The 18,322-nt window shown below is 37.0% G+C and overlaps 1 protein-coding gene across 1 annotated transcript in view; it reads right to left on the bottom strand.

Moving 5' to 3' along the window:
• The window catches only part of pik3c2b (phosphatidylinositol-4-phosphate 3-kinase, catalytic subunit type 2 beta), a 125,121-nt gene that overhangs the window by 34,560 nt on the left and 72,239 nt on the right, over positions 1–18,322 (bottom strand). Inside the window, exons 12-15 of the mRNA XM_039749181.1 lie at positions 9,903–10,025; positions 7,508–7,675; positions 6,650–6,761; positions 4,252–4,394 (exon numbers count right to left, since the gene is read on the bottom strand). Of these exons, the coding sequence (XP_039605115.1) occupies positions 4,252–4,394; positions 6,650–6,761; positions 7,508–7,675; positions 9,903–10,025 (546 nt within the window). The remainder of the gene's footprint in view (positions 1–4,251; positions 4,395–6,649; positions 6,762–7,507; positions 7,676–9,902; positions 10,026–18,322) is intronic.

Genomic DNA, 18,322 nt, shown 5'->3' with positions numbered 1-18,322 from the left:
ATCTTTTTAGAAAGGCTTTCTGTTAATTTATTTCTATAGATTTTTTTGTTTGTTAATTTTTATTCTTCTTTTGTAGCACTTTGAGATTGTTTAATATAAAGCGCGATATAAATAAAATCTATTATTATTTATTTTATTATTATGTTTCAGGATGGCTTTAAACATGCCTCACATTGCTTCTACTATTTTTTATTATTCCCGACTGTTTGGTTGTAACTACTTTCACCTTACAATTGCTTGCATAAGAAGCTGTCTACTACGGGACAGTTTAAAGTGAGCAAAAAGCAAATTATTGCTTTTGGGCAAAAAAGACTATTTTATGAAAATTGCTAATGTAAGTAGATCTGATTATTTCTTATAGTTTCTTATTGATTTGTTTAGCATGAAGTCCAAGGTATAGTGCTTAGTATTTTGCAGTACAGTGTGATGTTGTGGAAGAGCACTGGACTTTAAATGGTAAGGTTTTATGTTCAGTCAACCTGTGACTCACTATGTGATGTTGAGCAAGTCAATAAATGCACCCCTGTTGCAGTTGTAAAAAATACATTCAAACAATAGAATCTGTATTTCTGTACTATACCATCTGTAATGTATGGGAGACCATCTAGGAAAAGTTCCAGTTGCTGTTGAAAGAGGTTTTAGTGACATCATCAGGTAGCTCTTACCCTGTGGTCTGTGTGTAGATCTAAATGACCCAGTGCAGTGTCTGAGACACAGTGCTATAAATATGGCACAGTCCTTTGGAAGAGACATAAAACCTGACTCTTTGTGGTCATTAAAGATCCCTGGGCATCTTTTGAAAAAGTAGGGTTTATCCCAATGTCATGGCTAAATTGCCCGTCGCAGCTTCATCCACTCTGCCCCACTAATTATTCCCAGTCTCTAACGAACTCTCTCCCTCATACCCTCACTTGCCAATAGTAATATTTGGTGAGCGTACTGGCACAATAATGGCTGCTATAGCATCACCTAGGTGGATGCTACACATCTGTGATGGTTGAAGTGGTTCCCCTCCATCTATGTATAGGTTTGGAGTAGCCAGCAAAGCACTATATAAATGTAATTTATTATTATTATTATTATTGTACAGTACTGTCCTGTATTGTAGGTGGTGTTCAAGATAGACAAGATGTTATGTAGAATAAAGGTTGGTTAGTTGCTTGTATAACATTACATTGAACCATTGATCCAATTTATCAACGAAGCTTTGAATCAAACTGTTCCCCGAAAAAAAAAAAAAAAAGATCTGAACCATGGATAGATGGGTGGATAGATTATATACATATATTTACATATTAAATGCAATGTAATTACAAATGAATATATTCATTTCTTTAGTTTATCCAAGTTCTGACCCTGTTAATTCCAATATAGGTTCACTGAAGGACAGAACTTATGCTGGCATCTTTGGTCACAAAGTAGGAACCAACCATGGGCTGAGGATGACAGCCCATTATGGGGCACACTCAATCACACAAGCATGCACCCACCTAAACTCCCCCATACCAGGCCGTTTCAATGTTGCCATTTAATAACTTAACAAGCATGTCTTTGAGATGAGGAAAATAACCGGATTCCATCCATCCACTCATTTTCTGAATCAGCTTTTTCATGACAGGGTTAAGCATTACAATGCCCTTTGCTTTATTACATTGCTTTCTTGCTCAGTTTGAAGCACCCTACACCATCCTCCATCCATCCATTTATTTAACCTACTTTTTCAGTTTATGGCCATAGGAAGCAAGTGCCAATACCTGCAGCACCGGACACAACGTCGGAACCTATCCTAGATGAAGAAGCAGTGAAGCGTAAGGCACACATTCACCATGTTTTATATATGAGATCGATTTGTATTTGCCAGTTAATTTAAACCTCACCTCTCTGGGATGTGGAAAGAAAACACAGAGAACACAAACAGTCCACGCTGCACATGAGTAATGACCTGGCTCACAAAGGCCCAGGAATCGGGATCAGCAAAGCTATTTTACAGAAAAACAAGGCAGACTAAGATCTCACACCTTTCAATATTTCTGTTTTTCTTCTTTCAAATGTGTTATTTAATAAGAAAAAAGAAAAGAATAATTGGTAATATCAAATGGAGGGTAAGGTAAATAGAATATTTTAAATTCTATTAGTGCATTAATGCATATTGCAATAAAAATAAAGGGAAAAGTAAAAAAAAAAACAATAAGTTGATTTACTACTTCTGGTTACTTGTACCCTGCACATGTGACAATAATGCTCCCATAAACCTAATAAAAAGTATCCCCTACCAGGGATTCGATGGCTCGGTTATGGGGAAATGGTGATCCTGCTGACACAGTCTTGTTTAATTTGGCCAACACTAGGTATAGAAGATATGGTTGGGGGAAATAAATTATTACTTCACATTTGGGTTTGATTATTTGTGAGCAGTGAACTAGCCTCCATCCATCCATCCATTATCCAATCCGCTATATCCTAACTACAGGGTCACGGGGGACTGCTGGAGCCAATCCCAGCCAACACAGGGTGCAAGGCAGGAAATAAACCCCGGGCAGGGCGCCAGCTCACTGCAGGGCACACACACACACCAAGGACACACTAGGGACAATTTAGAATCGCCAATGCACCTAACCTGCATGTCTTTGGACTGTGGGAGGAAAACCACGGAGACACGAAGAGAACACGCAAACTCCATGCAGGGAGGACCCAGGAAGTGAACCCGGGTCTTCTAACTGCGAGGCAGCAGTGCTACCACTGTGCCGCCCCCACTATTAATATACATAATCAAAATACCTTCAGAATGCTACAGATTCAAACTTTTCAGATCTAAAAAGGGAAACAGGCTGTTCAACAATATCACCATTGATTAAGTCCAGTCTTATATGATCATTAAATGGTGAAAGCCAATAGACAAACTGTGAAATACTCTGCATAATCTAAGAGTAATGAAGTTTGGTTAGCATTTACGAGTTATAATCAAGCAATGTTTAATAACATTCTCAGGAAGTACTTTGGAGATGCAGAATCGTATTGCAAATATATCATTTTCATAACAAGATAACTTTGTGGAAGTGACTTAATCCAATTTAAGGCAACAAGGGACCGAAATCTATTCCAGCAGCATCAAATACATGACAGAAACCAACCATGGATGGGCTCCCAGTCCATCGCAATGCCCAGTCACATGCAGTGCCAAATAAGAATCAACTGAATAACTAAAAGTCACATGCCGTAGTGATTGAGTCAAGAAAGCCAGAACTACTGGAGAAAAAGCCAAGCTGACTCGGAGACAAAGTGAAAACTACATACAGATAGCAACAAGGCAAAGAATTTGGGCACAATGCTGGGACTGTATAATACTGGCGCTAACCACAATGTTGCTTTACCTTGGTGATTAATATTGTTAATACTAAATCAGGGAAGATAATTTACTGTACAATTAAGAAGTGTGCAGTAAGAAGAGTAATTGAAGTATTCTGACCCTGGCAGAGTCATGTGTACATTTTCTATCACCACGAAGCAGCAACTTGCCCATCCCTGCTTTGCATGATATTAAATGCTAAAGGCTTAATTGGAAGGTGGAAGGCCATGACAGTAGTTTTTATAAATGAGTGGAGTCTATTAAGTGTTGCATTATATTGGTGGGCAAGAAAACAAGATGCCACACCTGACAGACAGGCACCAGCATGTTGAAGATTAATCGCTTTCTGTTTGTTTCTTGTGTTTATGGTCACTCCCTTCAGTCTCCCTGTGTGAGAGTATGAGTCACAAATATCACTTGTTAAAGAAGGTGCACTGGAACCTACAGTGCTGCGGCCTCACATACTCACTTTATGAAAGGTACTATACAAAACAGACTTAATCTATTAATGGGTCATTTAGGCAACACTCTCTAATAGTGTGTACTAGATGTCAGATTTAATGACATAGGCAGAATATGAATTTTCCTTCATCTGTTTCGTAATGGTATCTAAATGAGATGTTGGGAAAGCTTAACAATTAGCTAACCAAACAAGTGTAAAGAACTGAATGGTCTGCTCTAGTTTTTGCAACACCTTATATTCTTAAAAGGCTCAAGTGAGTAAACTAGGTACAGTACTTAATGTGGTTACAGGATTCACCCTCATATGTGCATCTCTCTCCTGTTGGGTGCTTCAAAAGTAAGCATTATGCCATCACATGTTCACGATATGTAAAAGCTTAGAACATGAGAGAAATAGAAATTGGGACAAAGCAACACCATAATAAAAAAAAAATGATCCCCACCAGAAAGAGGAGTTCTTATGTAGGACCTCTTGCAGTTGCCTCTGGCTGTCTTGATCCAGGTGACTGAACTCATACTTTGGACTATAGTCAGCAGCCCGGGGAGTTGAGAAGACCACATCAAATGAGGAAGTAGGGAAATCCACCTAAAAACATAAAGCAAAAAACAGTTAGAGAACATGAGATGATAGATAGATAGATAGATAGATAGATAGATAGATAGATAGATAGATAGATAGATAGATAGATAGATAGATATGGAAGGCACTATATGATAGATATTTCTCAAATTTTAAGCAACACCGTAGACGGTATATTTCAAAACAACATCTACCTGAGAGATAAGGCAAGATAAAAGAAGACAAGTGAGACACCTGAGAAGGGATGGAAGAAAATGGGTAGCGAGTATTAAACTGAAAAAGAAGGTCCATGAAAATGTTGACATGAATTTCATGAATTTATTAATAACTAGCTGTCCCCTGTGGCTTCGCCCACACAGAAGTGAAACAGGACAGGACACAGAGAGAGAGACTCTAAATTATCTCATTACATGTATGAGTGTTGATCTTATTCAGGGCTGGTTAATGTTTTGTGCAATCCCACAACCCTGCAATGGAGAAACCAGATTCATAAAATTGGTCAATGGATGAAGAGGAAAATAAATAATGTATGGGTATATCGATTTTCAAGTATTTAGATATTTTATCTTAAATGGCTGCTATACAGGTGAATTAACTACTTGGAAAAGCACTCCATTGGTCACAAATCAATTTAACTGATGCCGTTTATAACCTAAGGGATACAGTGTAAATCTTTGTGGACCAACCTGTAGAAAATTTAGAAGTGTAGTCTGTTGTATTTGGGGTAACAGACATAAAAGTTGGTCTTGATTATGTGCAATATCAATAAAAAGATCAAAAAACAGTGTGGGCAACCGGGTGCCACTAGAGGGCGATGACTAGTTTCTAAAACTAGGTTCTCTGCTCACGCTGCCAACATCAGGAATTTTTAACTCTGTCTTTTTACATCATCTATTCTCTTAGGTTGAGGCTATTTTGTATTGAGTATTTGCTTATTTTGATTAAGAATATTTGCTCACAAAAGTATATTCCATTTCATTGTTAAACCTATTTAAGATTTAATATCCAGTAGTTTTTTTAATGAGAAAGTCCACTTCTGAAATTCGGACATTGTTGAATACAACAAATTTTGCAGAGGAACACATGCGTTTGATCAGTGTAAAATAAATAATGGTCATTGAAATAGTGAAATAGTAGCCAGGCTATATGTAACTTGTAATTTTGATTATTGATGAAGTTTGCCACTTCAGAAAGATCCAGGGGCTGGACTAAATTTGACATCCTTGCTATACATAGACATAGTGAGAATGTGTGAGCTCCATGTGGAAAGTGCTGAGTTGTGATCTGAACTGAATTCTCCTGAGTCATGAGACAGTAGTGCTAATCACTGCACCACTGTGTAATTCTATTCTCTTATATCATATGGTATATATCTTAAGCTTATCCATACAGTCTGTTATAGATAACCGGTGAAGCTAAAGGGCTTAACAATGCAAACAAGACAACATGATAGAAATAAAAAACGAACAGTGAACAGCAATGAACTCGGAACACAGCTGGAAAGCAGAATGGGTGAAACAAAAAGGAGAGATGGGAGTGGATATGGAAAGAAAGAAAGAAACAGAGAGTGAAGTAAATGCAGGGCAGATGAGGACTGCTGTGCTGATTTGTAGCAGATGTACCTTTCAGTCCAGATTCCCTTCAGAGGCAGTCAGTCAGAGAGCAAGCTCACTGACCTAATTACAGAGCAGCATTTTCCTGCCAACGCCTCTCATTAAGGGAGATCACAGTACATCTAATTAACAAATTCAAGGGGACACGGCAAGGAACACGGCAATCACTGGCTAATTATATACATCAGTGCTCCATGAATCCATGGGACCAACGTTGCAGGCCCTGACTCCACACTTTGGGTTCTATGTGCATATTGTAAGTTGAATACATTAAAAGTTTATACATTTTTTAGGCTTTGCTTGTCTTTGAATGTACAAATGGTGCAAATGGTCAAAACTGCACATGCAAACAAACTGATGGTGAGGCACAGGTTGGAACTGTCATATTTCTACTGTGATGACCTTTAATGTCACTTTAAGAGCTTAACACTTTATGAAGAAAGCCTAATAAGGTGGAATGGCAGACCAGAATATCCATCTTCCTGCTCTCCAGGCTTATATCAGGCAGCAGAACATAACATGAAGAGTGAGAAAGAGTAGTCACAGAGAGTTTTGAAGAGGGATCAAAAATATCTACATTTTGCTTGGGAACCAATAAAGTATGAATAATAATAATAATAATAATAATAATAATAATAATATACATACCTGCAAAATGACACTATCTGGTTGGCTAAAGTTAGGAGTACTAGAGCGGGCATTTCCACCTCCAGGGGTTGAAGGCCACAAGCCTAGAAGCTTTCTCCCACAAGCTAGAACACTGGATAGACAAGACAGCACATAAGAGTATGCCCATCCAGAAACATAAGTTAAAATTTAAAGAGTCTAAATCTGACACATTAAATAAGCCAACAGTTGTATTTTGATCTCTGGAGTCAATAATCTATATGTAGAATCTACTGTACTTCAGAAGAGATTGTTCAAGAACAAACTCCAACACTGATACATAGTCTGAATAGTCTGAACCATAATCCCCTATTTATGTTTAAAAAGAAAGCTAGGTGGTTCCAAAAGTCCATTTTACCTCTTATTTCATGATGAATCCATAGATAAAATCACGCATCACAAAGCTTTTATAAATTCCAGGCTTCAGTAATAAGCATGAAGTCCTGGTCCATGCACAAAATTAAGAAACCAGCAATCCTCTGCCTTTCAAAATCTGCGATTCTCTGGCTTTTGCATTAAATTGGGCACTATAACTAATCTAAATACATTGTCTGCAGAAACAGAAGCACTGATATATCATATACTATACAATATATGTGGCTGAATGACAATAAAAGTTGAGTTGAAAATAACCTTGCTTAAAAGCAAACAGTATACTTGTTAGACAGTAATTAGAAGCTCGGGTTATGATTTTCTAAGGTCACTGATGTTCAGTTCACTATATTGGTCTATGAGGCTAACTCTTGCCAAGAGTAACTAGTCTCAGAGTACACCAACCTCCAACATTATTACATATTACTCACACAGCCTGGAGTCTGAATGTACCCAGATGGCCCTTACCGTCGGAAGTTGAAAAGGGGCATTGTCACCCATCCCAGGGCCTCCACATTGCTTCGCTGTCTGCTTTTATCATCTGTACTCCCAGGAGGTGGTAGAGGAGTGGCATATAGAGTTACTGTCAGCTGGGCCTCGCGTGGAAGGCGATTAATCTGCACGGGAAAAGTGACCCTATAGAAAATTGAGAGAAGATGTGCGAGACCAACGTCAATAACAGATACCTAGTACCCTGGTCTCTAATGTAATTATCTCTGACAGAACAAAAGTAATCAGTTTGGACATTAAATGGCTCACAGGAAGCAAACCTCAAAGCAATGAGCAATTGTACAATGCAGGTTGTCACAGGAAATAAAGGAGCGTACATACTAATAATACTGCAAGTCTCAAACCACCAAGAGCCTTAGCTTTTCATATTATAGGGATTAAAAGGTTCTTCAGCTCAGTTCAGAGCTATATATCACATATCATATAATTCTGGACTTAGAGATATTTGACATTATTATGAAACCTGTACTCTAAAAGAAACCAGCAATCTGAGTAGCATAAGAAATCAATGGTTATAAAAAGCCTAAGGACGGAGGAGTCCCAGAGCCCCAAAAAAATCAAAGACATCAATACACCAATTTTTTTATGGGACAGAAGGTCCAACAAACATTAAGCACTTAGTAATTCTGGAATATCAAAAAAAGTGTTTTAGGACAACTTCACAGGATTGAGGAAATCCACAGATATTAATGCATAGAAGGTCACAGAGACTCTAAAGTGTGAGAAATCAGGAAGACCTAAAAATATACAGAATTCCAGCAAGCAAAAGAAGTAAAACTGTTAGTGACTCAAACAGTAGGAAAGCCCAGGTACCCCAAGAAGGAAGTCCTAGACAGTAACCAACGCCAAAAGAAATACAAAAACTCCAGGGAGATTCTTTGATTTACTGAAGTTTAACAAGAAGCAAAAATGCCACATATTCCAAAAAATTACAAATACTAAAATAAAGATTTAGGGAGAGCAGAAGCCCAAGAATTGGAACTCTCAAAGATAAAAGCGCATGGAAGATCAATGAGACTTTAAGGAGTCAGGATTCTGCAATTCCAAAATGAACAGAAAAATCCAAAAACCACCCAAATTAGGGGAAAAATCTATAAACCACAGCAAGGGGTGGCTAAAATGCAAGACTGTAGAAACTAAGAGTGTTAGTGGGACAGTGGGGCCAATAAGTTAGTATGTGTAGCAAATCATGAACCTAGGGATCAGAAATGTTGTATGGGGTTATAGTGGGCAGTGTTTAATTACTGGGACCTGAGGACCGAATTTCGTCTCTGTACATGGATGTTGGAATGACAATAAAAGATCCTTGATCACTGGACTGCATGAGTGTTCATTTTATATATCATCTCATGGTGTATTTAATGTTATACTCACTGTCTGCTTTTTGTTCATTGTTTTAGTATTTTATTACTGTTGCTAGTATGGTGGAGATATGCAGATAATTATTAGGGGCCATTAAGCAAGTAGCTGGAAATCCAGAACATTATAAGGAATAGGAGATGCTCAAACATATGAAGATTTAGGAATGTCAGAAACCCAGCCAAGTGAAAACCAGAAACATCAATCCATGAGGAGTCAGGAATCTATAAGTCCTCAAGGAATGTGGAATACTAGAAGGAAAAAGAATGTAAAAGAAACTAGGTAAAAAGAAGTAAAAATCCATAGGATAAATGGTTCCAACACAAATGAACAGATTAGTACCTTAGTACCTGCATATCTGCTTAATCTAGAAAGCAGGGATTCTAAACATTCCAAAGAGAAATTATTTCCTAAAGACACAAAAATTAATGGGTGCCAGGCACCCAAATGAATACATAATACCAGAGACATGGAGAGTCAATGAGACTGTAAGGAATTAAGAATTCATAAATCCTCAAGGAATGTATTACTACAAGCCACATATGAAGGGTCAATGAGAGAATGTAAAGATTAGACAACCAAGTAGAAATTCAAAACAGAACAAAAATAAAAACAGTGTTGTGGAGCCTAAAAAAATCCCAATCAGTACAAGGAATAAGTGGTTAAAGAAACTGAAGTATCTGAAATGTTTCCCTCCATTGAAAAGTAACTCTGAAGTCTCCAAGGAATGAGGTGTGGGCCTAATAAGGAATCCAAATAAGTGAAGAACTATTGAGGAGCAAAGACTATTAAGAATTGAAAGGCACCAAGTATCTGTTATATTGTTTACTGGCAAGGAAAGATAGAGATGATGTACAATGTCAACCAAATATAAATAAACACAGCAAGTCTGACTGCAACACAAATTGAATGAAACAGTCAGAGCAGGCATTTGAGAATTATTATATTCATTCTAGACAGAGGCATCAAACCTAGCTGTCCCTTAGACACTTACCTCTGATCCCACATAACCAGATGAAAAAGGTACTTGCTCACACTCTGCTTGCTAGTGTGCTGGGAAGGACCAAGCTCCACCCCACCATGGGTCAGGGAGCAGGACAGGTAGAACTGTTCATAGCTGTGAGAGGAAATTGGCAAAGAAAAGACACATAAAATTAAGGATATATTTTGAAGCACTACATACTCTGTTCTGGTTGCAGCAAAGCATTAAATGTACGTTTTAACTCCCTTTCCCACCACTTTTTGAACCCTGGGAGCTACAAGCTCTAGCTTGCTGCCACAGTGCAAATCAGGTTTATGTAAGAGTTCTGAAGCAACTTTGTTACTCTCTGCACTTATACAGTATTACTGAGCACTGATTTAAGTGTCATCTGGCTATTACAGCTTTATTTTTGCGAGAGCTATCAATGTTAGTTAACCATGGCTGACTCATCTATTAAATGAGGAAACTGTTTTCTAGGATAAAATTTAAATGTAAATGAATAGGGCGGCACGGTGGCACAGTGGTAGCGCTGCTGCCTCGCAGTTAGGAGACCTGGGTTTGCATCCCGGGTCCTCCCTGCGTGGAGTTTGCATGTTCTCCCCGTGTCTGTGTGGGTTTCCTCCGGGTACTCTGGTTTCCTCCCACAGTCCAAAGACATGCAGGTTAGGTGCACTGGCGATTCTAAATTGTCCCTAGTGCGCGTGTGTCCTGCAGTGGGCCAGCGCCCTGCCCAGGGTTTGTTTCCTGCCTTGCGCTCTGTGTTGGCTCGGATTGGCTCCAGCAGACCCCTCCGTGACCCTGTAGTTAGGATATAGCGGGTTGTATAATGGATGGATGGATGTAAATGAATATGACTGCCTGGGAAGCAACTTATTTGCCTGGAAGATTTTGGCAACAGTTCGTAAGAACATAAGAAAATACTTTATATTGAATAGCTCATTAAAATGCTTGGAAAATTTTATTCATCTAATATGTCAAAAACAATGTCCAGTTTAGCTCTGAAGGAGAATGCTCCTTTTTATCACTTTCTTCTGAAAATATACAAAGAATCAGTAGTACAAATCAGTAATATCACAAGCATTTCATAATGTGAAATGTTTTACGATATTTATTAAAAATTTAAACTGGGTGTTAATTCCATGAAGTATGAAGTTTGTGAATTTCCCATTGGGATTGATAAAGTATCTATCTATTTATCGAGTAATAACAATGACAAACTTTAGTTATAGCATATCATACTTGTAATGATTAAGAGATTTTATACATGCATCTTAGCAACTGTTTTTTTGCTTTGTAGATTCTGTTTTGTAATTTTTCTAGTTGTTTAGATTTATTTTTTATTTCTGTCTTCTTCGCTGTTTATGCAATGCAGCAGAATGTGTCACAAGGCTGCAATTGTCATATTTCTTACATCATATAAAGTGATGACATAAATATGGAGGTGGTATCATGACTTGCGATAGTTAGTTTTAAAACAAGCAGGTCCTAACATCAGGTTTCGTTTTTGGTTTTCTGAACTTTTCTGCCTTCGACTACTGATTTCTGTCTTTTTGCCCTTGTGTTTTGGTTGCCTGAGCATTTGTCTCTTACTATGTTTCTTATCTTGTGTTATTCATCTCCTGGTTATTATTCCTTTCTTCATGATAATCCTTGAACTCTGTGTCCATCATAATAATTCCATATTCTGACGTGTAGCACTTCTACCATTTCCCCATTTTGTCCCTTTTTGCTTTGGATTAAAAGTCTCAGCTCCATTACTCTTTTTCATAGCTTATACTCTGTAATCCAGTAAGCAGCTGTCATCCAGAACTTATTAAGCAATTGTTCTGCTTTAATTGTTACAACTGTTACAAAACTACACAGTATCCCGTATGTGGCTTTACAAACCTGTTATAACGTTTAAGGAAAACATCTGTTGGTTTGTACTTTATACAATGTGTTATATGACCCAGTATCTTAATAGCTTTTAAAACACCTCTGTAAGAGGTTTGCAATCCCAAGGAAATCCTTTGGTACCAGATTCAACTATTTTACAGTGCAAGTGTGAGCAAACGTGACCAAGTAGTCTTTATTTATGTGGGCCAGGAATGGGCAGTCACACAAAATAAACCTCTGATAAAATTGCTTTTTGAAAACTAAATAATAAAAAAAAACTTTCACCAATATTTAAATCAATACTATTTTACTGTAAATGTGCACACAGTTAGAAAATAAGAAAATATAGTGTACACCATCACTGGTAGTGAACATTCATCTGTTTGTTAGGGCTCTAAATTTGATTTTCTAGTTCTAAATATACAGTCCTTAATCTTACCTAATAATTTTCCTCTCTGTGTGAAATTCTTTACAGTTACCCACAAACACATTCACACCTGAATTCTGTCCTGGTCCATTTTTTAAAGGCTTTTGCATATGCCAATGTATCCTGTACACCATCGTATTTGCCATCTTATCAGGAGCTGGGGCTGCAGCACTAGTCGTTGTTGGAATTTGCAGCTTTGCATTTTCTTGTAAATAACACATAACAATTAAAGAGCAACAGCTCATCACCGGACCGTTTGGACATCTCTCACTCCCAATGACCATTTCATATATCTTTTTATTAATAAAAAATCTAAGCTAAAATCTAAGCTATTTTTTTGTTTTCATTTGCAAACTGAATGGAATCTTTGTTTCTTGTCTTCCTAATCTCTCTGTGGCTGCTACATCAAAAGCTTGTTCAATGTCAAAGTAAATATTATCCACTCCACTACTATCGATTGTTTCTTTATTAAACTCCAGTCAAAACTGGCTTGATAACATGCATTTTCTGTGTTTTTATTTTTTATAATTACTTGAATTAATTTACCTAAGATATAACTTACGCTTAATATACTGAAATTAGCTTGTTCAAAGAGATGAATTCACTTTTCAAGCCATATTGGCTGGCTTCCAGGCCTTAAACATTTCACTTGTTCGTAATAATAACCTCTGAAAAATTTATGTCAAAAGTTTGAATGCAATATTTAATTACAAGCTGTGTTTAGACTCTAGGATAAATATTGCCTAAGTCTGCTAATTCATAGTGCTGTGAGAAAATAATTACGCTCTTTGAAAAGTGTTGAATATTTTAACACATGGCAACATGTAGAAATCTGATCCTCACTTCAATGCTATCAACAGATGAAGGTAACCAAGTCTAATAAATAACATCAAAAGGCCACACTTTACAAATGTTAGAATCGATGGATAATAAACGCAGATAATTTAGTCAGTCCCAAAGTCTAAGGTGAACAAAACCAGCCAAAAATAGTTAACTAATAATCACAGAAAATATTTAAGAGCTCAGCTTTGTAGCAACGGTAAAAGTGTAGTCTTAACCATGCAAGTATGTATTAGCAAATAATGCCAAGATTAGCAGGATATCTATAGCACCCATACAATCACCCCAAACAAACAACACATAGATGAAGAATGACTGTTAAAAGGTCCTGGAGTCATTACAAAAAAGTGCCAAATGACTTTCAAGTGCAATCACTCAGCAGAAAATACGGATATTTTCTAATTAAATTCTGCACACTTGCCAGCAACAAAGAGATACATGTTTACATCAAAAGGTTTAAAGGTGTGAATAAAGTATCAGAAATAAACTGCATAAATACAGTCCACATGGGAAGTTAGCAGGGAAGAAACCTCTGCTCTCACAAAAGAACATCTGGGAGTAGAACACAACTTCCAGAACATTATGCTCTAGACCAATGGTGTCAAATTCTGGTTCTGGTGGGCCGCAGTGGCTGCAGGTTTTCATTCTGACCATCCTCCTCACTAGTGACCAGTTTTGGCTGCTAATTAACTTATTTTGCCTTAAGTTTTAATTAGTTTGACTCAGGCCCCTTAGTTGTCTCTTTTTCCCTAATTAGCAGCAAACAATAATGAGACACAAAACAAACCGCCATGTGACCAGCTCACCTGTGCCCATCAAACAAGACCTGAAAATAAAGAAAGGTGATGGTCTTGGTAAGGTTGATCTCTCAGGTCACTAAAACATTTTGACGACGTTCTTAGAAAAAACAGAAAAATCAATCAGTTTTGGAAAAGTCTGCTGTGGCAGAATGAGAGCAGCAACAAGCCATGGAATCAAACAAACGAGTTTAATTAGCAGCAAAAATCGGCTTCTCATTAAGAGATTGGTTGGAGTTTGAAATCCCAGTTTAGCTGGTCATCTGTCATCTCGTCTCACATCTCATTTCTGTTTGACTGTCATTTTATGAAGAAAGGAATAAATTCAGCGGACTAAATCATTAAAAACATGGCAATTAAAATGAAGGGAAAAAAGTTAATTAGCAGTGAAAACTTTTTACAGATTAGGAAAAGGGTGGGAATGAAAACCTGCAGCCACTGCGGCCATCCTGGCCCAGAGGTCGACACCCCTGCTCTAGACAGATTAATCAAATGTGGAGCAACACTTCCATAGCACAGTTTATAATGTTTGGTGCAAACCAAAAACATGGAATGGAAGAACATTGTTGGAACTAAGATGGTGGTGGTCATGGGTACATTATTTTTGGGGGCTATTTTGCAGCTGTCATTAAATTAAGCATGAATTCAACAGATTTATCACAGAATACATGAGCAAAAAGGGAGACAATGTGTGTAAAATGTGAAGCTAAACTGGAAATCAACCAGCAGGGATAATAATCCTGAACTTCTCAGCAAATCTTCAAAAAATTGATCAAAAAGAAGAAAAGTTGAGATTTCTAAGGACTACATAAACACTTAAATGTAAAGACTATCAAAAAGCTTTGGAGGATTTGACTATTATATATAGAAGAAAGCCTTCAGCCATCACACAGATGGAGTTGCGTGTGGTGAAATGAGTAACAATCCCATTCATATAATGTAAGCGGCTATTACAAAGTTCTAAGAAATGCTTACTAAGCACTTGCTAACAAAGTTACACTAGATTTTGAAAGATAGACAATTTTTCCATTTAAAGAAATTTTATTTTGTTCACTTACTGTACGTTCAATAAATATTTGTGAAGTACAATCTTTTAGCTTTTAGTATTTTGTCTAGAAAAGGTCACCCTAAACTACTGATAGTACTGAAATCAGTTTCAAATTTCCAAATGCTGATAGTTTAAAAAAATAACACATTTAAGTACGCCTCCCTAGGTTTTTCACAGCACATGTATTTGATTTCAGTTTTACGACTTTACAATCTATACACTATGTAGCAAATTTTTATTTTTATTTTGTTCCTGGGTACAAAGTGTGTTTTCCTAACCCGTTATGCCTAAAAAAAATAGAAAATAGCTGTTGTTCCACAAAAACTTTGCTTTTGTGATCAGGACAATGATATTTTAAAATTTGTCTGTTTTCGAGAAAATTCTCGATTCGCATTCAATACTGAATAGTCTTCTAGAATATTCTTGAACTGTTAGAATTATCCAGAAGTTTCTAGAATTTTCCAGAAGTATCTAGAACTTTCGAGAAACTTTTAGAACTTTTTAGAACATTCTCAGACTGTCAAATAGTAGTCATACAAGTATAAAAGCAAGGGTGACTCGAACCAACATTTCGGTTTATGTTATTTTTTTGATTTGATTTAGATGGCATCAAGAGGTTGCTTGCACCCAGCAGATGCACTTTGCTATGTCTGTGGACAATTTATAAAGACAAGATCGAGAAAGTATTCCGTGAAAGCATGTCGTAAGATGTGTGAGGCCTACAAGGCATACTTCGACATGCCTATCGGGGATCAAGACAAGCCCTGGACACCTCATTTCACATGTGAATATTGCAAGAAAACTCTTGAAGGTTGGTACAGGGGAGAAAAGAGAGCCATGAAGTTTGCTATCCCGTGAATTTGGCGGCAACCGACTGACCACTGAAACAACTGCTATTTCTGCATAGTGGATCCTACCAAACGTCGCACTGGCAAGAATGCGCCTCAAATCGTTTATCCAGACATTCCTTCTTCCATTGCCACAGTACCATACTGCCCCGAGCTGCCCGTTCCCACTCCTCCGAAGAGGGATCAGCCATCTTCATATGACAGCAGCAAGTCAGACAGTGAGGAAGATATTGCAGAGAAAAGGCCATACTTCCCTAACCAGAGAGACGTCAACGATCTGATCAGAGACCTTGGTCTTACCAAGTCCAATGCTGAGCTTCTGACATCCAGGCTCAAGCAGTGGAACTTGTTGGATGAAAGCGTGCAAGAACAGTATAACGAAAACATGATTGGGAGACTACATTTGGGGGCTTCTTCGAGAAAGCGATTTGCAGTACAGTCGCAAATCTAGAAAACCTACTCATTTCTGAACCTTTTTGAGTGGTTTTGACTGTCTTTGTCTATTTACCATGCATGTATTGTTCTTTATCAGACCGCATGAACGAAACGATAAAAATTCCCTTGTTTTGTCACTATAAATACGAAATTTTCTGGGCTGTGGTCATAAAATCAAAGTTTGTGCTGAATGTAGTCGTTTTTCCATAGGCTTTAGACATAAGCAGTTGAAATATAACTCTTGGAAGCCAGGAACAAAAATTGTGTTACACAGTGAATTGCTCAACATAACGTGAACATTTCCTGTGGCCTCTAGCATTTATCTTCTTCATATAGGAAAACATAAGAAAAAAAAATCAAATGTGTTTGCCATTTCTTTAGCAATGCATTCAATAAACCAATGGTTCTCAAGTTCACTCTTGGGAGCCTCCGTGGCTGCAGGACTTTTGTTCCAACCAGTTTCACAATCAGTCAGTCATTTGAACCTTTAATTGATCTCACCGTTTTATTAGGTGACCTTTTTTTCTTCTCTTATATTGCAGTCAGGAAATGCATTAGGGTTAGATGTATATGTATAAGTAGTGAAGAAATATACAGTATATTTCTTGCCATATCTTTAGATGCTTAATTTATTTTTCTTTTTAATTCACTTGAAGAGTTTGCTCTCTAAAGTGTATCTGAATACTGACAATGAATGGCAAGCACAGCATATACCAGGGCAAGCAACACTCACTGCTACAGGGCAGCTATTTTACCATTACCCAGTTCTGTAATTATTAGAAAATGGTGACATAAATAATCAGAAAATAAAAAAAAAACTTTTAAGTATATAAATAAATGATTTTTTCAGTAAAAATGTACCGTAACTAGTTTGTAATATTTTGATTCATGCATATAAACAAACTGGGCAACAAAAGCTTGCTTAACTATGGTAGGAGTCCAATTTATTGAAGAACTTTTTTGAGATGCACTTGAGAACTATTGTCCTAAATGACACTCTTAATTTCACTCTGGGATATTAGTCTACCTAACCTAACTCAACCTCCAACCGGGACTGATTTTTTTTTTGTTATTATTAAACATTTTCACTTTTGTATTATAAGCAGTATTCTTCATCCATATTTTGTCAATTTCAGCAACCTTCATAATTTTGATCTTTTATTTATAGGCCCATTGTCAAAGTCAACTATAGAATAGCCTTTCCTTCAGTAGTTTTCTTCACTCTTTTAGTATCCATATCTATCATTTTTTTAGCTTGTCTCAAACTAATGGAAAAAATGACAAGGTTTTTTTTATTTCAAAGTATTCTTTCTAAATCTAACCCACTGCCATTCCACTATTATGTCAAGCAGTGTGGTCTAGTGGTTAATGAACTAAACTTTAAGTCTGGGGTTTTTGGTTCAGTTTTCACCTTCTTACCTTCAGGAAGTCATTTAAACTTCCTGTGCTCCGACTGCAACATATAAATGTAAAAAAATTTATTATATCCCTTGAGGCTTAATATGCTTTAGAATTGTATTTTACCATAGAAATGTATCCTGTTATATAAAGGTTGTTTGTATTTTTTTAAATATTGGCTCTGACTTTTGGAAAGCTGAATTGGATGAAATGTTTAAGGAAAAAAGGATAAGTGGCCCTTGAAAAGTAATTACTTGTTGCTAATGTGAAATATTGGATGTAAAAAGACAAATTATTACATTTATGAATTTCTGTTCTGTGTATTGGTTTATACCAGGGTAATTATAATCAACCATTACTATAAAATCCCCAGTTAATTTGCCTCCACATATCGATTCATTTATGGTCAAACCTGCTCAATCCAATTTTTTGTCCTAGGGGCAACAGTTTATCTTACCAGTATCTGACACAAGACTGGAACCACACTGAAAGAAATGCCAGTGCTTTTCATTTACTGTACTACTGCATGTTCTATAACTGCTTCCATTGCTGACCCTCTATCCTGCTGTATTGTAATCCAAATTTCCACATTAAATGTAGCTCATCTCCATGTACAAAGCTGTGTCATATTTAAATACTCTTTTATGAATCTGGCTGCCTTAATTCCTCTTTTTTTAGGCATGTACTTTTTTTTTTTTTTTAACCACATCACTAGTATGCTTAAAGAATCAGGTTTTCGCTTTGCTGTTTTTTCTAAACTTTGC

The sequence above is a fragment of the Polypterus senegalus genome, chromosome 3 (assembly GCF_016835505.1).
Source record: "Polypterus senegalus isolate Bchr_013 chromosome 3, ASM1683550v1, whole genome shotgun sequence".
In the NCBI taxonomy this organism is placed as follows: domain Eukaryota; kingdom Metazoa; phylum Chordata; class Cladistia; order Polypteriformes; family Polypteridae; genus Polypterus; species Polypterus senegalus.
Note: the sequence above shows the minus strand (reverse complement) of the source record. Positions and strands in the feature narration are given on the sequence as shown.